A 20,034-nucleotide genomic window follows, 5' to 3' on the forward strand; every position below is an offset into this window, starting at 1 on the left:
CCACGATGAAATGCACAATGGTTTCCCAGAAAAGTTATGCTAAGTCCGAATTCGATAGTCTGCCACGGCGGAACTTGCCGAAAGTACGAAAAAGAAGGCCACTTCCGGTGCGAAAAAAGGGGCTGATTTAACCCATCTGATACCGAGATAGTAGTTATGGCAGCAGTTAGAAATTTACATGTAGACACAGAAAAGCGAAGTCTGCCACTATTTTTTTTGCCGGAAGTGCTTGGCAGACGCTCTCAAAGGTGACCATCGGGACCCCTAAATTAACCCATCTGATACCACTATGAAACCAATGCCAGTCGGTAGGTATGAACTCTCATGTCAGGAATATATAAGTCTGCCAAGGCTTTTCCTGCCGAAACACCATGGCAGACGAGATTATGTAAGCAAGGTCGCCATCGGTTACCCTACACTAACCCATCTGATACCACCATGAAACCAATTCCATTCGGTAGGTATGAACCCCCATTTTAGGAATATATAAGTCTGCCAAGGTTTTTCCTGCCGAAACACCTTGGCAGACGAGATTATAAGCAAGATGACCATCGGTTACCGTACACTAACCCATCTGATACCGCCATGAAACCAATTCCAATCGGTAGGTATGAGCCCTCATTTCATGAATATATAAGTCTGCCAAGGCTTTTCCTGCCGAAACTCCTTGACAGACGAGATTATGTAAGCAACATCCGCATCCGTGGGACCGGTATACGTGATTACTGTAGGCTTATTTATTACTTTATGCTTTTACATATTTGTATATTATTATGTTATTAATGAAATATGTTTATAATTTATTAAACCTATACCTAATACATTGGGAATTCATTACCTGCTTACGGCAGTAGTAGGGAGTAGTGGGTGAGTTCTGGCTCACTTAGCCAGGCCAACAGTCCCTCCCCCTTTTTTTCCCTTGTTGAGGCCCTGCAACCTTACCTTGAACCCAACCTAATGTCATTGTAGCTCGAATCTAACCTAATCTATTTTTATTGCTTTTAGAAAATATTCTAATAACAATTATCTACTTTTGCAAAGTTAAATGTTGAATTCTTTATTTCGCAAAATGGAATTTTAATGTGACTATAATGTATGTGCAATCTACTTAGAAACTGGGTTTAGAAATATAAAAACACACATTTTATATAGGATAATAAGTTTATTCAAGTAATATTCTGAACATATGAGATATAGTAACATCATTACTTATTCTGTGTACAGTGGAGAAAACATGCAAGTTGACATTTTTCGTTTTAAAATAAAGATAAACTAAACAGTATTTGCCACAAACCGATGTTAAAAAACTTTGCAGTTGTTGGTTGGCATAATACCATCTCTTACAATTTCTCTTCATTAACATTTTATGATACCTTCCTGTTTTTATTTACTTAATTTAATTTTTTACTTTTTATGTGATCGGTACTTCATTTATTTTAGATTTTGGGCTAATATTAGTTTGTTAACCGACTTCCAAATCTCAAAGAAGGAGGTTATCAATTCGGTTGTATGTTTTTTTTATTTTTTATTTTTTTTATGTTTGTTACTCTATATCTCCGTCATTCCTGGACCGATTTTGAAAATTAGTTTTTTGATTGTATGTATATGCATACAGATTGGTTCCGTTTTTGTCAAAACCCAGTTCTGATGATGGGATCCATGAGGAATCGAGGGAACTCCTCAAATTTTAAACGCATACATATAGTGATTTTTGGGTTTTTATCATCAAATTAAGCATACACATTCAAAAAAGTGACATTTGATGAAGTGCAACTGCTGATGATGATCAGAACGGAACTCTTCAACGACGCATAGTTCACGTTTGGCGATTTGTCGTCTTCGTTATGTTTGTTAAGCAAGTCAAGTTTTTAAGCCACATTTTTGTCAAGCTCGAGTTCTGATGATGGGATCCATGAGGAATCGAGGGAACTCCTCAAATCTTAAAGGCATGCGTATAGACATTTTTGTATTTTCATCAGAAAATCAAGGATTTTCATTAAAAACTGGCGCGTTTGATGAAGTGGAACTGCTGATGATGACCAGAACAGAACTCTTCAACCACGCATAGTTCACGTTTGGCGATTTTTCCTCTTCGTTATGTTTGTTAAGCAAGTCAAGTTTTAAAGCCACATTTTTGTCAAGCTCGAGTTCTAATGATGTGATCCATAAGGAATCGAGGGAACTCCTCAAATATTAAAGGCATAAGTATAGATTTTTTTTGTATTTTCATCATAAAATCAAGCATTTACATTAAAAACTGTCGCATTTGATGAAGTGGAACTGCTGATGATGACCAGAACAAAACTCTTCAACGACGCATAGTACACGTTTGGTGATTTCTAATTTCGATTTTGACTTGGACTGCGACCCGGACTCGGACCCAGAACCGGACTCATACCCGGATCCGGTTCGGACCCGGACTCGGACCCGGACTTGGAATCGAACTCGGACCCGGACTCGGACTCGGACACGGACTCGGACTAGGACCCGGACTCGGACTCGGACCCGGACTCGGAACCGGACTCGGAACCGGACTCGGACTCGGACCCGGACACGGACTCGGACACGGATTCGGACCCGGACTCGGACTCAGACTCGGACCCGGACTCGGACCCGGACCTTGACCCGGAAAACCACTATAATATATATTATATTATAATTCTCTTTATTTATTTTTCGTCTTAAGTTAGGGTTTTTATAATACAGTGTGAGTCTTTTTAATGTGCACATCGGAAAATCCGAGAAACTACGACAAATTTTATCGACGTAAAAAAGGTTAAAAAATTTTTTTTTGCTCTTAGAATTTTTTTATGATTTTTTAAAGTTTTTTTTTCGCAATTCCATACTACATGTAAATAAAACGTAACTGCTCTTAAACTACATGGCCTATCGACACGAAACAAAAACAATAATGATCAAGGATAACAGGCTAAGGACATAAAATAATAATTCAAAAAAAAAATTCACCCTCAATTTATTATTACATGATTTTTACGTAAATTTTGTTTATTTTTCCTACTTTTTTTTAGAAAATGTAAGTTATCTCAATAAAATGTCCCATTTATCTAACATTTTTATTAATTCACGTTATTCTACACCGTATTAGCTTTCAAACAGTAAAATTACCACGTTTATGACTTAGATAAAACATTTGTTATCCGCGGTCAAACAATGGCCTTACCAAGTGCGTAATGGGCGCGTGCAACAAAGGTGCAAGTAGTATTGGCGCTGTACCTAAAAACACCACAGGGTTTTGAGATAAGGCTAAGACTACATAAGGGTAGGCTAAGGCTAATCTACTGACAGTCGCTCTGAAGTTTTCACCGCTGCTACTACTCTTTTCCTACTCTTTGCCGTTTTCATTCATTCGTGTCGTAATTACGTACGGGTGTTTTCGAGTGCTCTTACGATGCCGCGTTTAAGTGAGATTCCTGCGAGACACATATCCGACATCCATTTTTATTATGGAATGGCTCATGGAATTGCTAGAAGAGCACGCGTGCGTGCACGCGTTACATTGGTGCATTTCCAAACCGGATACCGGTGCCGTCTGAACGCAACTTCCAAGAAATCCACAGAAAATTGGCCCGCATTGGTCTCAGAAACGGCAGAGATCGCTGCGAGCCGCAACAAATCATCGATGTCGCTGTCGAAGAAGCAGTACTAAATGCTTTATTCGCAAATCCGAGCATTAGTACTAGGCGTCTGGCCCTGCAATTCGGATTATCACAGAAATCGGTGTGGCGGATTTTAAGAAAAGAAGGTTTGCATCCTTACCATTACCGAAGAGTGCAACATCTTCATGACGACGTAGACTGGCTGGCTGTGGCTGGATCCTGTCTAAAATAAGAGAAAATCCTGAATTCATGAGAACAATACTGTGGATGGATGAAGCTACATTTACGAGAGAGGGCATTACAAATTATCGTAATTTGCACCGATGGTGTCCCAAGGGCGAGAATCCAAAATTAAAACGACCCTCTGGTTTTCAAGTGAGGTTCTCAGTTAATGTTTGGGCGGCTCTCATTGACGACATTTTGGTTGGGCCAATTAATACTGCCGAGAATCTTGAACGGAGCAAGATTTTTGGAACTCTTAAGGGATGATTTGCCGGACCTGCTGGAAGACGTGCCACTCGCATTACGCCGAAGGATGTTTCTGCAGATGGATGGTTGCCCTGCCCATTACGCGCTAGATGTGAGGGCATTCTTGAACAATACCTATCCTCATCAATGGATTGGTCGGCAAGGGCCTGTAGGTTGGCCACCACGGTCGCCCGATATGACGCCCCTTGATTACTTTTTGTGGGGCACAATGAAACAGCGCGTCTACAGCACCCCTATTCAAAATGAGGTGGATTTACAAGAACGCATTATGAACTGTGCGAACGACATTAAAAATGATCCCGCAATGATACGGAGAGCTACACATCAGATTTCAAAACGGGCGTCTTTGTGTCTTCAACAACGTGGTGGCCATTTTGAAAACTTGATGTAATTTATTAAAATTTGCAATTAAAATTTGATTTATGTTACAATGTCTTGTGTTTTAATAAACCAAAAAAAACTTGACACTTTCAAACCCTCGGTAGCATTTACAGTAACTGTCAGATTACGGTCTCTACCTGCGCCTTTGTTGCACGCGCCCATTACGCACTTGGTAAGGCCATTGTTTGACCGCTGATAACAAATGTTTTATCTAAGTCATAAACGTGGTAATTTTACTGTTTGAAAGCTAATACGGTGTAGAATAACGTGAATTAATAAAAATGTTAGATAAATGGGACATTTTATTGAGATAACTTACATTTTCTAAAAAAAAGTAGGAAAAATAAACAAAATTTCCGTAAAAATCTTGTAATAATAAATTGAGGGAGATTTTTTTTTTTAGAATTATTATCTTATGTCCTTAGCCTGTTATCCTTGATCATTATTGTTTTTGTTTCGTGTCGATAGGCCATGTAGTTTAAGAGCAGTTACGTTTTATTTACATGTAGTATGGAATTGCGAAAAAAAAACTTGAAAAAATCATAAAAAAATTGTAAGGGCAAAAAAAAATTTTTTAACCTTTTTTTCCTCGATAAAATTTGTCGTAGTTTCTCGGATTTTCCGATGTGCACATTAAAAAGACTCACACTGTATGAATATAAAAGTAAAATATAAAAACACTTACAAAACGATAAAAAAAAAACATATAAACACATTATAAAAAACCTAACCTAGGGTGCCGCCGGCAGCGGGGCAGGGTCCAAGCTGCCGGTGGTCAGGGCCGCAGAGTGAGGAATCGACGTACTATACGCGCCGTGTCCAAAATTACCGCCTTCTGCATCTGACCCTTGATCCAACCACCCAGCGAGAGTCTCTCTAGGTGTTGGTCGAGACTCTTCGCTATGAGACCGTTCGCTGACACGACTATAGGAACAATGATCGTCGAGTCAACATCCCACATAGCGGTTATCTCGTGGGCTAAGTCTAGGTACTTGCTGGACTTGTCCTTCTCGGCCTTCACGAGATTCTCATCATGGGGGATGGTGACGTCGACGAGCACGGTCCGGCGCTGCGATCGATCTATCAGCACGATGTCAGGCTTATTGGCTACAATAGTCCTGTCAGTGATGATAGATCGATCCCAATAGAGCGTGGCACGACCATTTTCGAGAACTGGCGCAGGTGAGTACTTGTAGTACGGCACTTCGCGGTCCACAAGGCCGTATAGGAGGGCAAGCTGCTGGTGAATAATTCTGGCTACGAGGTTATGTCTGTGCAAGTACTCGCCGTTAGCAAGATGAGAACAACCGGAGATAATATGCCTGAGTGACTCTCCGGGACGGCGGCATGCCCGACAAATGTCGACCGTACCGTCCTTCAGGATATATTTCCGATAGTTGTTCGTCATCATCACTTCGTCCGCAAAACCCTCGGTTTCTCCGAAGAGGTCCCCGAATCGTAACCAGTTCACCGACGCGAGCAGGTCCACATCGGGTCCCGTGAGGGCCTTGTAGAACCGCCCGTGTAGCTGCTTATCCTTCCATACCGCCTTGCGGTCCTCGGTGCTTAGTACTACAGGTTTGCGCCAGTTCTCGTTCGCCAAGGAGAGCGGCGTGAGGCCCTTGTCAGCTGCCACCACATCACAATGCATCCCACACTCGTTGTTGAGGAAATAATTCCTGAGATTGTACACCTCACGGTTGTGGAGATTTTTGGCGTTTAGAAAGCCGCGACCTCCACATTTCCGTGGGATGTACAATCTCATAACAGACGAGCGTGGGTGCAACATACGGTGAGTGGTGAGCAGCTGTCGGACCCTCCGATCCAGGGCATCCAGCTCGGTCTGAGTCCACCTTAGTATGCCAAAGGAGTATGTGAGTAGAGGCATTACCCAGGCGTTGAAGGCGCGCACTTTGTTGCCTCCTGACAAAAGACTGTTGAGTACTTTTGTGAGCCGACTGAAAAAGCGCTCCTTCACCGACCGTCTAATACCTTCTTCCTCAATACCCAACGACTGTGACATGCCAAGGTATTTATAGGTTTCTGATTCAGAGATGGATCTGAAAGACATTGTCTCAGAAAGTTGTAAATTTGTTGAATTTACAACTTTCCCCCGCTGTACATGCATAACCGCACATTTATCGACACCAAACTCCATGTTGATGGCATTACTGAAGACTTCGGTAGTTTTCAGTAGCTCCACCAAGTCTTGGCTATTTGGTGCAAATAATTTGAGATCATCCATGTACAGAAGGTGAGAAATGACTTCACCCCCTCTCCGAAGCCGGCAACCTAGTTCTAAATCCTTCAGCAAGGTACTGAGAGGATTCAGAGCTAGGCAGAACCACAGAGGACTCAGACTATCACCCTGAAATATTCCTCGCTCAATCCTTATAAAATCCTGCGGGCCAGGGCTCCCATCCCCGCCTCCTGGTTGACGAAGGACTGTGGTCCATTGCCTCATACACGCGCTTAGAAAGGCTCTTAAAGCTGTATCAACTTTATACAGCTCTAAGACCCTCTCCAGCCATGAGTGAGGCACCGAATCATAGGCCTTCTTGTAGTCAATCCAGGCTGCTGAGAGGGCCCCCCTGTTCCGCCGGATTTGTTGGCAGATGGTCATGTCTATGAGGAGGAGCTCTTTAGTACCACGGGACCCAACCCTACATCCATTTTGAGCAGAGGCCAAAATATTGTTTGCGACAATGTGCGCGTTGATTTTTGCTCTCAAAATGGATGTAAGGAGCTTGTAGAGTGTAGGCAAGCATGTGATGGGTCTGTAGTTCTTCGCTTCCGTGGTACTACCGGACTTATAGAGCAGGAAGGTGACACCAGTTGTTAAGGAAGGTGGGGGAGAACCAAGCTCGAGGGCTTGTTGAAATTGTGCTGCCAAGCAGGAGTGTGAGCATCGGAACCATTTTAGCCAGAAGTTGTGCAATCCATCCGGCCCAGGACTTTTCCAGTTCTGGGCCGTGCGAATGGCACAACTTACGTCATCGGGGCTGATGGTGACTGCCCCCATAGGTTCGATGGACTCGCACTCACGCTCGACAACACTCATCCAACTCCCCTCGGTGTGTCCGACAGGCACTGACCAGATGCTACGCCAGAAGTCATTCATGACAGTAGCCTCCGGTGGCTGCGAGTCGGACGCACGAGGGTTGGTTTCCTCCCACTTTCGGTACATCTTCCTTTGGTCACTCTGGAAAAGACGGTTCTGCTGGAATCGGTCCACACGCTCTCTGTAGCGGCGAATACGGTTTGCCCATGCATAGACTTTCTGCTTTAGAAAGTCGATGCGCTCCGTAATGTTGGCCATGTAGTCGCGGGGCCTGATATCCGTCCCCGCGAATGCCTGGTTTACAAAGCGCATTACTCGGGGGCGATTGTTGCCCCCCCTGAAGCAGATCAGCTTTGCGATAAGAGTCCTAAAAGAGCTGATACGTCGCTCGATCCGTATTTGCCATGCGGGGGCACCCCCGGCGGTCCTAGGTGCACGTTCAGAGTCCGGAAACTTGACTCGTGCAACACGGCACGCCGCGATGGCTCCGCAATACATGATCGCGTGCGTATCATCTAAATCTTTACTAGTCCGCAAATATGGCTCTAGTAAAGCGTTTAGGGCTCCCATTAGCGCTAGATTGTGTCTATTCATAGGCAAACGTGGTAATCGTGGCCTAGTATTGGGTGTGGAGCGATACTGCGTAATCGCCTCATCCAAAGTCCTCCTCAGTTGCTCATTGGCTGTACTACTCACACTCTGCGCGAACTCCTCCTCGTCGGCACAGAGATCTACCCGCGGCGCCTCCGGTGCCTGGTCGGGTGCCGGCACCGGATCCGGCGATGTGGCGGGCGGGTCTCGCACCGAGGTGGAAGCTGCGCGAGTAGAGAGAGCCTCCAGGCGAAGCCGATCAAGTGTCGAGTCATCCAACCGCTTTAGCCGCTGGATGACTCGCACCTGATCCGATAGCCGTTGCGCAGTCACGTCGATGGTTGGTTCGAGGGCCTGAAACAGTGGAAGCATTCGGACACGGTACGCGCATAAGTCGGTTCCCCCCTCTGTAGCCCCATAGTAGGCGCGCATGACGTTCTCATTCATTGTTTGAGACCATCGCATGCGACGCACTACACCACCGGCAGCGGGAACCGTGGGCGGAGCATGATGTCCCGCAGGCCCCAAGCGTGCCGGCAGCGGTGGCCGCCCGCGTCGCGCTGGTGGTCGTGGCGGCGGCGGCGGCGGCCCGCACTCGTCGCTCGACTCGCTGGTATCGGGCGCAGTGGCAAATTCATCGCCCGATGACGCTTGTGAGGAGACGGACGAGACGGGCGAAGGTGGTGGGCGTGCGTTAATTGTGATAGACGCTTGTGAGCGCGTTTTACTCCGTGTGATCATTTCCTTCTGTCATTCGATCATTCTTTGTTGGCTAGCTTTGTACATAGTTACATTTTCGCGGTCATGAATCCCTTTGCGAAGTGTCGCATTAATGTGTAGGTAACTTTTCCACAAAAAAAATCAATAAAAATGTAATAAAAGCCAGTAAAAAACATATTTGATCACATATAAAAGGAAAATTTAGTAAAAAACGCGTCTGACGTTGACGGCGTCAAGTTTTTTTTTTTTTTTTTTTTTTTTTTTTTTTTAATTATAATTATTATTATTACACGTAAATTTGTTCACGAAGAAACCGTGTACCGACTCTTCATGCCATTATATTTTTAATTTGCTGTTATTCTCTACAAATCGACACTAAAAGTATCAAAATATCAAAATATGGAGTTCCGTTTGAGAAAGAAGCAAAACAATTTTGTCTTTGACAGTAATTGAATTATTGTGTGATTTTGAAAGCTAGACAATTCAAGATTTATATTTTTACTCACAAAGACAACACAGAAATTCAATCTCAAATGTAAACCTTCGAACAATTTCCATACATTGACGACATCACTCAAAATTCTTCTTCAAGTCAGATGCCCGCTGGGGCTGCACCGGAGCACACGTATAATTCTTCAAATAAAAATGACAGCTTGATTTGACATTAAATCATATACGCACACGAGAAAGTATACCAGTAGATAAATTGTATTTCAAAAAATAGGGTACATAAATATCAGCTCGCGTCTCCTTTAAATTTGATTTGCTGTTATTTACGGGTCATAATGGTTGAAAACCTCAGTAAACTATCTTAAAACAATACGATTACAGTCGAATTTAAGTATTATGTTCCTTCAAATCAAAACTCGCTTAAAATGAAAAAAGTTTAAAGACTCATCCTTTACTGATTGGGATTAATTTTCATTTTGCGTCATTTTAAAAACGTATTTGACTTCTGTACGTCAATTAATTTTGATGACAATTGTAATCTTGTAATATATTATAGAACTTTTATCTTAAAATATTGCCTATTAACAGGAAGCGTTATGTAATTCGTATAAGTAATACCTGAAAGTCTTGTACCTAGATCTGTAATACCATGGATTGCGACGAATAAATGATTATGATTATGCCGTTCGTTCCGTCTATATGTATAATGCGTGTACGTGCTGTTCTCTGAAAATCTTCAAGAAAAAATAACGGCTAGACCAGCACGAAGTACTAGCGAGTTTTTGCGGCTTTGGAGACCGAGATAAAGCTTACAGGCCAATACCGCTGTGGCCTGGTTATTGTTATGTATACCTATGTATCGAATGTTTTAAAAAAAAATTACTATAAAAAGCAATGTTTTATTTCGATTAGGTCTACATTTTGTGCATATTGTATATCTGAAGTATTTTCGTACTAAACTTGAAACTTTCGTTGAAACTAAATAAAATAATTATTCCTAATATACAGTCACCTGCAATTTATGTTACACAACACACAACGAAGGCCGCAAAAATATCTGACACGATCTTATTTGTAGAACCATAAGAGCATGTCATATATTTTTGCGGCCTTCGAAGAGTAGGTACCGGTCATTATCACCAACTTTGCCCGCATTAAAAAAAAAACACGAATTTCTCAAAAAAAAAACAAATCGTAATTACTTTTTTTGCTCAGCACGTCCATTGTGATCAAACGCATCAGTTTATTTGAAGAAAAAATATTTTTATCGTGTTTTTACCCATTTTTTTGCGTTTTAGAGGGTGGGCAAAGATATCCGGAGTTTTCGCCAACATTGCCCACGTCAATTTGGTATTCAAATACAGCTCGTATGATGATGATGTCTAAGGATCACTGGTTTTGGGCAATCCTACCATTCCCTGTTAATAACTTAGCGATAAGTGTAAAAACTTTTAAATAAATTTGCTGGGCAATGTTGCCTACCCGTTTTTGCTCATTTCCATATAAGGCTCGCCTAAGCATTTTACAAAGGCTAGGGTTGTCACTTTTGAGAAAATCTGTTACAATAGTTTAATGGCCAAAAATATGATTTTTGCTGTGTTTTTCATTAGTTAACGGGATAAAACATCTAAGTAAAGGATAATAAGACAAATTAAATACAGTATATATTTATAAACTTACTTTAGTGTACAAACATAACCTTATTTTACATGCGAAGTTGGGTAAATTAGATGAAAGTGACAACCCTAATCCGTTTTTGGTGGTGGGCAATGTTGGTATGGATGCCAAATCACCGGATTACTTTGCCCACCGCTAAAACTCGCTAAAAATTACAAATTAAAGATATCTTATTGATACTGTTTTAACACCCCCTGGCACTGATTAAAATAACCGACTTGGTTTCACATTACATCTCAAAACTTTTTGAAGTGAAAATTTCTTTAGCGGCGTGTAATAGTGCCCTTGCGGCCTATTTGCTGAATAAATGTTGAAGTTTGAAGTTTGCATGCCAAGTTTCGTGCTTTCTGCCGGATCGGACAGGATTTAGGATGGGTCAGACCAGGACCGCATTCTTTCAGGTTCATCTTTTATTAGCCAGACTCTACCTCCATACTAAATCGAGCTAAGGAGTCGCACTATAAAGAAATATTGAACATTTTCTTTCAAGTTGATATACAGGGTGTCCATGCATTAGGGTATTTATATTCAATATTCAATAATTTATTCATAAAATCAATACAATTTTACACGTCAATGGTATTTAGAACCAGTATACAAAGTATCATAACAAATTACGATTTTTTTACTTTGGAGCAACCTGTATGTGTTAGTAGCTCCTGAGGTAATAAATAGCATGACTAGATTTTGCCCTGTGCGCGGGGCCCGAGGGCCCCGCGGTCTTCTTGTAGTTTCTTGTTGGTGCTGTTGTTTTTGTTGTAGTAGTAGTAGTAGTAGTAGTTTGTTTTCCAAAGGGAAAAAGAAATAAAGTTGTACTTTTGCTAGGACGAAAAGATCCGCGTGAAAGCACTACATTCCCGCAGCTCGGCCTGGCCTCGCGTGCTTGGGAACTCGTAAGGGACGCTCCGGGCCTTCGGCCCTACGCGGAGCTCGGCCTTCGTCCTTCGCTGGGTTTCGAAGCTCAGCGTCGGGCCTTCGGCCCGCCGCTTCGCTTATTAAAACAGTTGGGAGGGTTGGTTTTGCTTCGGGGCTTAAGCGGGAAGTTGGAGCTTAAACACGACCCAATAGGAAAAGTGTCTTAGACAAGCGAAACGGCGGGCCGAAGGCCGAAGGCCGTAGGCCAACTTCCCCCTCTCGTGTGACGCTTCGGGCCTTCGGCCCTACGCGGAGCTCGGCCTTCGGCCTTCGCGAGCCTCGACGCTTCGCCGTCGGGCCTTCGGCCCGCCGGCTTCGCTTATCAAGACAGTTGACTTTGTAGAACGCTTGGGGGAACTGCATTCACGCAGCTCGGCCTTCGGCCTCGCGTTTTGGGAGTCGGGGTGGAGGCTCCGGGCCTTCGGCCCTCCGCCGGGGTCGGCCTTCGGCCTCCCGGCCTGAAGCTCGCCCTTCGGGCTCGCTTAACACACTTTTTGTATAGGATTTTGCTTTGTTCGTCATTCCCGCAGCTCGGCCTTCGGCCTCGCCCAAAATTACTGGGGGCGGGGCACGCTTGGATATTCGGGGTGAAGCTCCGGGCCTGACAGCCCTACGCGGGGTCGGCCTTCGGCCTCCCGGCCTGAAGCTCGCCCTTCGGGCTCGCTTAACCTACTTGGAAATTTGAATTTTGCCCTTGTCGCCCGCCATTTTGGATTTTTCCAAAAATTTTTTTTACATGGTAATGCTGGGCCCCCTAGCTCGCCGCATGCCAAATCTCAGCGCACTCGGACCAACTTGAAAAATTAAAAAAAAAAGTCGGCCAATTTGATTTTTTTTAAATGCAGTTTGATTTGTTTCGGGGCCCTCTATGACATTTGGTCGAGCACCCCCCACCTACCTCGCACCGTTTAAAAGTTGCCATACAAAATTAAAATGACCATTATTTCCGCCATCTTGGATTTTTTCCAAAAATTTTTTTTTTCATAGGAATCTAGAGGCTTCTATCTCTCGCCATGCCAAATCTCAGCGCGCTCGGACCAACTTGAAAAAAAAAAAAAAAAAGTCGGCCCGTTTGAAAATTTTTAAATGCAGTTTATTTTGTCTCGGGGCCCTCTATGACATTTGGTCGAGCACCCCCCACCTATCTCGCACCGTTTAAAAGTTGCCATACAAAATAAAAGGGGCCATTTTTTCCGCCATCTTGGATTTTTTCGAAATTTTTTTTCCCATACGAATCTAGAGGACCCTGAGATTCCGTGACCAAAATTTCAGCGCGCTAAGACAAACTTGAAAAAAAAAAAAAAAAATTCAGCCATTTTGAAAAAAAATGGCGGCGTCAAAAACTGCCAGGGTCCCTCTATGACATTTGGTCGAGAACCCCCCACCTACCTCCCACCGTTTGGCCGGGCCGTCGAACATTTTTCTGACCGGAAGCGGTAGGCCAAAAGTCGGAATTTTCTGAAGTCACGAGACCGCCCTCTATACGACCGTACCAAAGTCTAACACCCCACGAACCTCCTTCTGGGAGAACAATCATGTCAATTAATCAGTCGTGTTGCAGCTTTAAATAAGATTAATTATTAATTATTAGATTATTAAATTAAATTAAATTAATTAAAACTTTCTTCGACCGTTTTGATTATCTTTTTTATTTATGACATTAATAAGATTCTGACTTTTGACAAATGTCATCATTGCCGCACATTTTCAAACAAATTGTCAAAAGCACTGCCAATGATTAATACAGTATGTTTCTTTTTGTTGTCGATTATTGGAATTAACTTTTTTTTGATAATTTAATGTTTTATCTTTTGTTCTAATTAAAAAGAAATTACCGTTAGAGCATTTCTGAGAAGTAACCCTATGTGGGATTTCAGGGTTTGTCCAATGGCTAAGGTCACCCTGTATTTAAAAACGTAAACGTTAAAGTTTTTGGGATATATGTATAGTAGACTATTTATACTCCACATTGATACCATAAGAAGTTAATAAAACTGCCTGAAAGTTAGAGAGGACTATGGAGGAGATTACTGTTTACTAGCTTTTGACTTAACTCCTGGCCCCTGTTTCACCAACGTGACAGGTGCGACGAATTGTAAAATCACTGTTGCTGACGTCACAGGCATCCATGAACTACGGTTACCGCTTACCATCGGGCGGGCCGTATTCCTGTTTGCCACCATCATTGTATTATTAAAAAAAAACTCACATTAAAATTCCATTTTGCGAAATAAAGAATTCAACATTTAACTTTGCAAAAGTAGATAATTGTTATTAGAATATTTTCTAAAAGCAATAAAAATAGATTAGGTTAGATTCGAGCTACAATGACATTAGGTTGGGTTCAAGGTAAGGTTGCAGGGCCTCAACAAGGGAAAAAAAGGGGGAGGGACTGTTGGCCTGGCTAAGTGAGCCAGAACTCACCCACTACTCCCTACTACTGCCGTAAGCAGGTAATGAATTCCCAATGTATTAGGTATAGGTTTAATAAATTATAAATATATTTCATTAATAACATAATAATATACAAATATGTAAAAGCATAAAGTAATAAATAAGCCTACAGTAATCACGTATACCGGTCCCACGGATGCGGATGTTGCTTACATAATCTCGTCTGTCAAGGAGTTTCGGCAGGAAAGGCCTTGGCAGACTTAAAAATTTCCGAAATGAGGGTTCATACCTACCGACTGGAATTGGTTTCATGGAGGTATCAGATGGGTTAATGTAGGGTAACTGATGTACACCTTGCTAACATAATCTCGTCTGCCAAGGTGTTTCGGCAGGAAAAGCCTTGGCAGACTTATATATTCATGAAATGAGGGTTCATACCTACCGAATGGAATTGGTTTCATGGCGGTATCAGATGGGTTAGTGTACGGTAACCGATGGTCATCTTGCTTATAATCTCGTCTGCCAAGGTGTTTCGGCAGGAAAAACCTTGGCAGACTTATATATTCCTAAAATGGGGGTTCATACCAACCGAATGGAATTGGTTTCATGGTGGTATCAGATGGGTTAGTGTAGGGTAACCGATGGCGACCTTGCTTACATAATCTCGTCTGCCATGGTGTTTCGGCAGGAAAAGCCTTGGCAGACTTATATATTCCTGACATGAGAGTTCATACCTACCGACTGGCATTGGTTTCATGGTGGTATCAGATGGGTTAATTTAGGGGTCCCGATGGTCACCTTTGAGAGCGTCTGCCAAGCACTTCCGGCAAAAAAAATAGTGGCAGACTTCGCTTTTCTGTGTCTACATGTAAATTTCTAACTGCTGCCATAACTACTATCTCGGTATCAGATGGGTTAAATCAGCCCCTTTTTTCGCACCGGAAGTGGCCTTCTTTTTCGTACTTTCGGCAAGTTCCGCCGTGGCAGACTATCGAATTCGGACTTAGCATAACTTTTCTGGGAAACCATTGTGCATTTCATCGTGGTATCAAGTCGGTTAGAAATTTTGCGGCCGGCTCTTCTACCACTAGGTTATGCAGAATAGAGGGTCTCTCCCAGACAAAAATTGGCCTACATCAAAAGTAATTTTATAGGATAACACACAAACACCGCAAAAGTACCCACTTTTGTTTTGTTTGTGTGCGTTGCATCCTTAGATGGAATAACGAAAATGCTTTTAAGTAAGGGCCGTGAGTTTAAATATGGTTTATCTCTATCGCGTTTCTTGTACTAGAAATCTAGATAATTTGCGATTCTCATTCAATGCCTACCTATAACTTGTCGCTATTCCGAAGTCCATGGCCGTACACATAGCGCTAAATACATTAAACTAACAATACCATAAATCAATAAATATTATTACTTCAATATGCTTATTTATTTTACAATGCCCGCCACTGCAGCAATCTTCATCTGAACGCTGGTTATTTGATAACGCACAATACGCACATTGTGGAAGCTGCAAATCATTGAGTATTGACACTTTTATTGAATAAGGAAGTGAAGCGCTATCAATAAGGAAATCAAGATAAATATTTAGGTCAATGTGAAACTCTTCTCTTCCAAGGTTGCAGATAAGATAATGGATCTATTTTGATTTAAGATGACAAGTTAATCTGTCTGGAGTGACTGTAAAGGCTACTGCGAATATCGAAATTCGAAGATCGACTATTCCATCTCTATCGCTCTTGTCTTATTTTAGTTTGAGAGAGGAGAAAGAGTTAGACCAAGATAAGTCTGCAGCGATTTTGATAGCCCAGACTGTTCAAGTGTTATTTTAAACGTCAAACTTATATGATATGCGTTATCTTGGTCTAACTCGATTTTTTGAAAGTCACGGTAGGCCTCCGAGCCACTGGCGCCAAACTTAAAAAACAAACAAGTTCCTGCTGCATTATTATTAATACCGCGCGGTTGTGCCGGTTGTACGTACACGATCTAAAGCAATTGATATGCTTGAGTTCCTTCTGTAGTAAGTCTGTCTTAAAGTATTTCTGCTCAGGACTTCTGTAATTAACGTTCATTTTCGCTTGCATGGGACTAATTGGTAAAAAAATATTTAATAAAAATGACAACGAAGATGTTTGTTTTTGTTTGGGAATGGCTACCTGGTTAATAAAAGTATTACATAATTTATGGTTAAAATATCCATATCAATATCTTACCTTAGAAGGAAACTCCTGTGTAGAAATAGTAATAGGCACCATCCATAGGATATCATGAGGGTCCTGGCTACCGTCCGCGGTAAATTTCTGCTGAGTCAGCGTCAACACGCGATCATTGCCCCTTTGTGTCGAGTTTACCTGCCAACAACACACCATGTATATTTTAAACATGTTTATATTAACTTCATTAGGAGTATTGTCTGTCCTCACAATAGGCAATGAATTTAATGTACTCACTTAAAGGAAGACAATCGAGTTGAAGGACTTATTATGATTAAGGGCCATTGTTATTAAAATAGTGTCTTCAAATATGTGGTGTCATTTGCTATTATAATTTTAGCACTATTTGGACAAGGATATGTATAGGTTTCGTTTAGAATTCGACAGGCCAAGTCAACAAGACAAGTTTTCCAACATATTTGTATGACTTGTGAAACTCAACCAACCTGTACAACTGGGAAACCCATCTGCTTAGTCCATGTGGACATCACATCCCCAACAGGCTTGTTTGATGCTTCCTCCAAAGCAGCCCATAGGTCTTCAGTAAAAGTATTTTTGTACTGAAATGAAAAAAAAATACTCCTATAAATGATACAGTACTAAATATTTAGTTTGTTTTGACATTCAGATAGAGTTAGACCAAGAAAAGTCTGCAGCGATGATAGCCCATGCAGTGCAAGTGTTATTTATATGTCATAATTTCATAGAATTTTGATGTTTAAAATAACACTTGCACTGCATGGGCTATAAAAATATCTGCAGACTTTTCTTGGTCAAACTCTATGATTTTTGCTATCTTGGTCTAAAGAAGATATCTTGAAACAACTAAGTTGTATATATCATGCAATAAACTGCTCTGCATATTTCTAGGTTTTGTAGGTACATTACTACATTTCTGTTTAATCAGTGATACTGATAAATAAAACTTGCGATAATAATTCTGTATTACTAAGAATTAGTAAACAACACACTCCTACTTTATGATGTTATATCGAGGAAGACTATATTTACACTTAAATATAAATGTTTAATCTGTGTAATGAAAGTCCTACCACATACAACATTTTGTAAACTCCCACTAACTTGATATTGGGTCGCCAAAGAACCTCAAAACTTAATTTAAAATTTCAAGGTCACTTCTGGCTGACTTGTTTCAAGCTGGTGAGATTTGAATGATATAAATATAATAGCTTTATAAAGAATATGAAGTAAACAGCAAGAAAATTCACCTGATGTCTAGTAAGGTAGATGTTCATTCCTTTACGGAAATCATCATCACCAATATATCTGTGCAGCATGCGAATGACAGAAGCACCCTTGTTGTATGAGATGTCATCAAATATCTCATCAATCTCAGATGGGTGGCCTACTGGCACTTCAATGGGGTGTGAGTTTTTCAAACAATCTAACTCTAAAGCCCTGAAAACGTACATTAACATTAGTGGAGGCACAAAGCATACAATTTTGAGTTAGAATTTATGTTTCTCGAAATGTTTCATGTCAAAAACATTGTTAATGGAATATAATTTAGAAAAAATACATTCTCAGAAACATTAATTCCAAAGAATGATAACTACTGATAAAACTGTGTGCATAGGAACAACAAAATATGATGACTTGGCACTATTTATTCATGGCTCATGTTCATATGCATTGGCCATATGCCAAGTTAGCACTTTCTTTTACACAAAGATATCAAAAATTGTGTGAATCATGCCAAGAATGCACATTATTATACATAAAAAATATATACTTTAAGTCTCATATACACTAAGAATATTTATTTACATACCTGATGTAAGTTTCAGTAACAAACTGAGTCCAAATATCATACTCAGGGAACAGATGGTTGACACACAAGAATTCCACAAATGAAGCGTAACCCTCGTTCAACCAGAGATGAGTCCACCATTCCATAGTGACCAGGTTGCCAAACCACTGATGAGCCAACTCATGACCAACTACAAGGGCTATCCACTGCCGTCTCACAGCAGATGTGTGTTCCTCATCCACCAACAAGCATGTCTCTCTGTATGTCACTAAACCCCAGTTTTCCATAGCACCGGCTGAAAAATCTGCTATAGCAATCAGATCAATTTTAGGCAATGGATAGGCTATGTCGAAGTACTCCTTGTAGTAAGGCAGTACCCGGGCTGCCACTTCCAGTGCGAACATGCCCTGCTTGCTTTTGCCCACAGGCGTGTACACGCGCACCAAGACGCCGTCGCGCGATGTCTTTTCCACATAGTCATACTCGCCCACTACAACAGCTACCAGATACGTGGACATGATTGGAGTTGTGTCGAACCTCACGAATCGCGTGTTGTCAGTTATCTGTTCCTCCTTCACGGGCATGTTAGAGAGAGCGACACGGTCGGCGGGAACGCGCAGGGAAATGTCGAAGGTGGCCTTGATGGCCGGTTCGTCCCAGCACGGGAAGCAGCGGCGCGCGTCCGTCGCCTCGAATTGCGTGACGGCCGCGTGGCGCTCCTCGCCGCTCGGCGTCAGGTACTTGCTGCGGTACAGCCCCTTCATCTTGTCATTGATCTCGCCAGTGAACTCGCACTGCAGAGCGGCATCGCCGGCCGGCAGCGTCTCCGCGAACGCGATCGTGGCCGTCTCTTCGGCTGCGCTGAGCCGCACTTCCACCGGCGACAGAGCTTCTCCATTCTCGAACTGTAACTTAACGGTCTTCAAATCCAAGTCCAAACAGTTGAGCACTATCTCTTTGGTAGGATTGACGATCTGAAAGTGAATACGTCATGTTGAAACGAGATAATTTGCGGCGACCAGACCAACCAATGATGAAATTCCCTCTTACCGATACTTTCACTGCCGTCTTTCCCGTAAACGTTAGTTTCTCGAGATCTGGCACCAGTTCTAGATCGTAATGTTTAGGTACGACATTCTTCGGAAGGCGTTGAAACGGTTTGTTTTCGGGCATTGTCACTTTTTCTTTCACGATCGTAAATGTGGGACGCGTTACAGAAAAATACCGTAATGACCGAGTGACAGAGTGAACTCGCCGCGCTCCCGCACCTCCGATACGTGCCCCCCGCGCGCGTCCTACTCTCTGCCCCCACTCCGAATAACGGTATTCGCTCGTTCGTAACAACTTGCAATGGCGATTAAAATTAATGCAATTTTCTGAACGAAATGCAAATGAATTACGTATGACGCGTAGTAACTGTAGCGTCATGGAAAGCGGTTAACGGAGTGACGTTGAAAGTGAAAGTTACTCAATAGATAGACTAGTAGGACTCATGTAGGCAATTTATGTTGGTTTGATGAAAGAAAAGATATATTTTTTGAGGTTGGAATATCGGTGAATGAAAATGTTTAGTTCTTTGACATATGATATGACCATGACAGAAGAGATAATGAATGAAATGAATGAAATTGAAATTGGGAAGTTCTTCTGAACCAATAGGTTGATTACACTATCACTTTTGATTTGAACACTACAACATCGAATCCGGTATATTGATAACTTCCTAATCATTGTGTTTTTAGG

At 42.0% G+C, this 20,034-nt stretch overlaps 1 protein-coding gene and 1 long non-coding RNA gene across 2 annotated transcripts in view; both read right to left on the reverse strand.

Moving 5' to 3' along the window:
• The window catches only part of LOC134795509 (puromycin-sensitive aminopeptidase), a 35,270-nt gene extending 15,480 nt beyond the window's left edge, over window positions 1–19,790 (reverse strand). The window contains exons 1-5 of the mRNA XM_063767376.1: window positions 19,342–19,790; window positions 18,313–19,265; window positions 17,750–17,939; window positions 16,967–17,080; window positions 16,521–16,658 (exon numbers count right to left, since the gene is read on the reverse strand). Of these exons, the coding sequence (XP_063623446.1) occupies window positions 16,521–16,658; window positions 16,967–17,080; window positions 17,750–17,939; window positions 18,313–19,265; window positions 19,342–19,719 (1,773 nt within the window). The 5' untranslated portion in view covers window positions 19,720–19,790. The remainder of the gene's footprint in view (window positions 1–16,520; window positions 16,659–16,966; window positions 17,081–17,749; window positions 17,940–18,312; window positions 19,266–19,341) is intronic.
• Window positions 1–20,034, reverse strand: part of LOC134795578 (uncharacterized) — a 194,129-nt gene that overhangs the window by 15,480 nt on the left and 158,615 nt on the right. The gene's annotated exons all lie outside the window — the stretch shown is intronic.

Source organism: Cydia splendana, chromosome 12 (genome assembly GCF_910591565.1).
Source record: "Cydia splendana chromosome 12, ilCydSple1.2, whole genome shotgun sequence".
In the NCBI taxonomy this organism is placed as follows: domain Eukaryota; kingdom Metazoa; phylum Arthropoda; class Insecta; order Lepidoptera; family Tortricidae; genus Cydia; species Cydia splendana.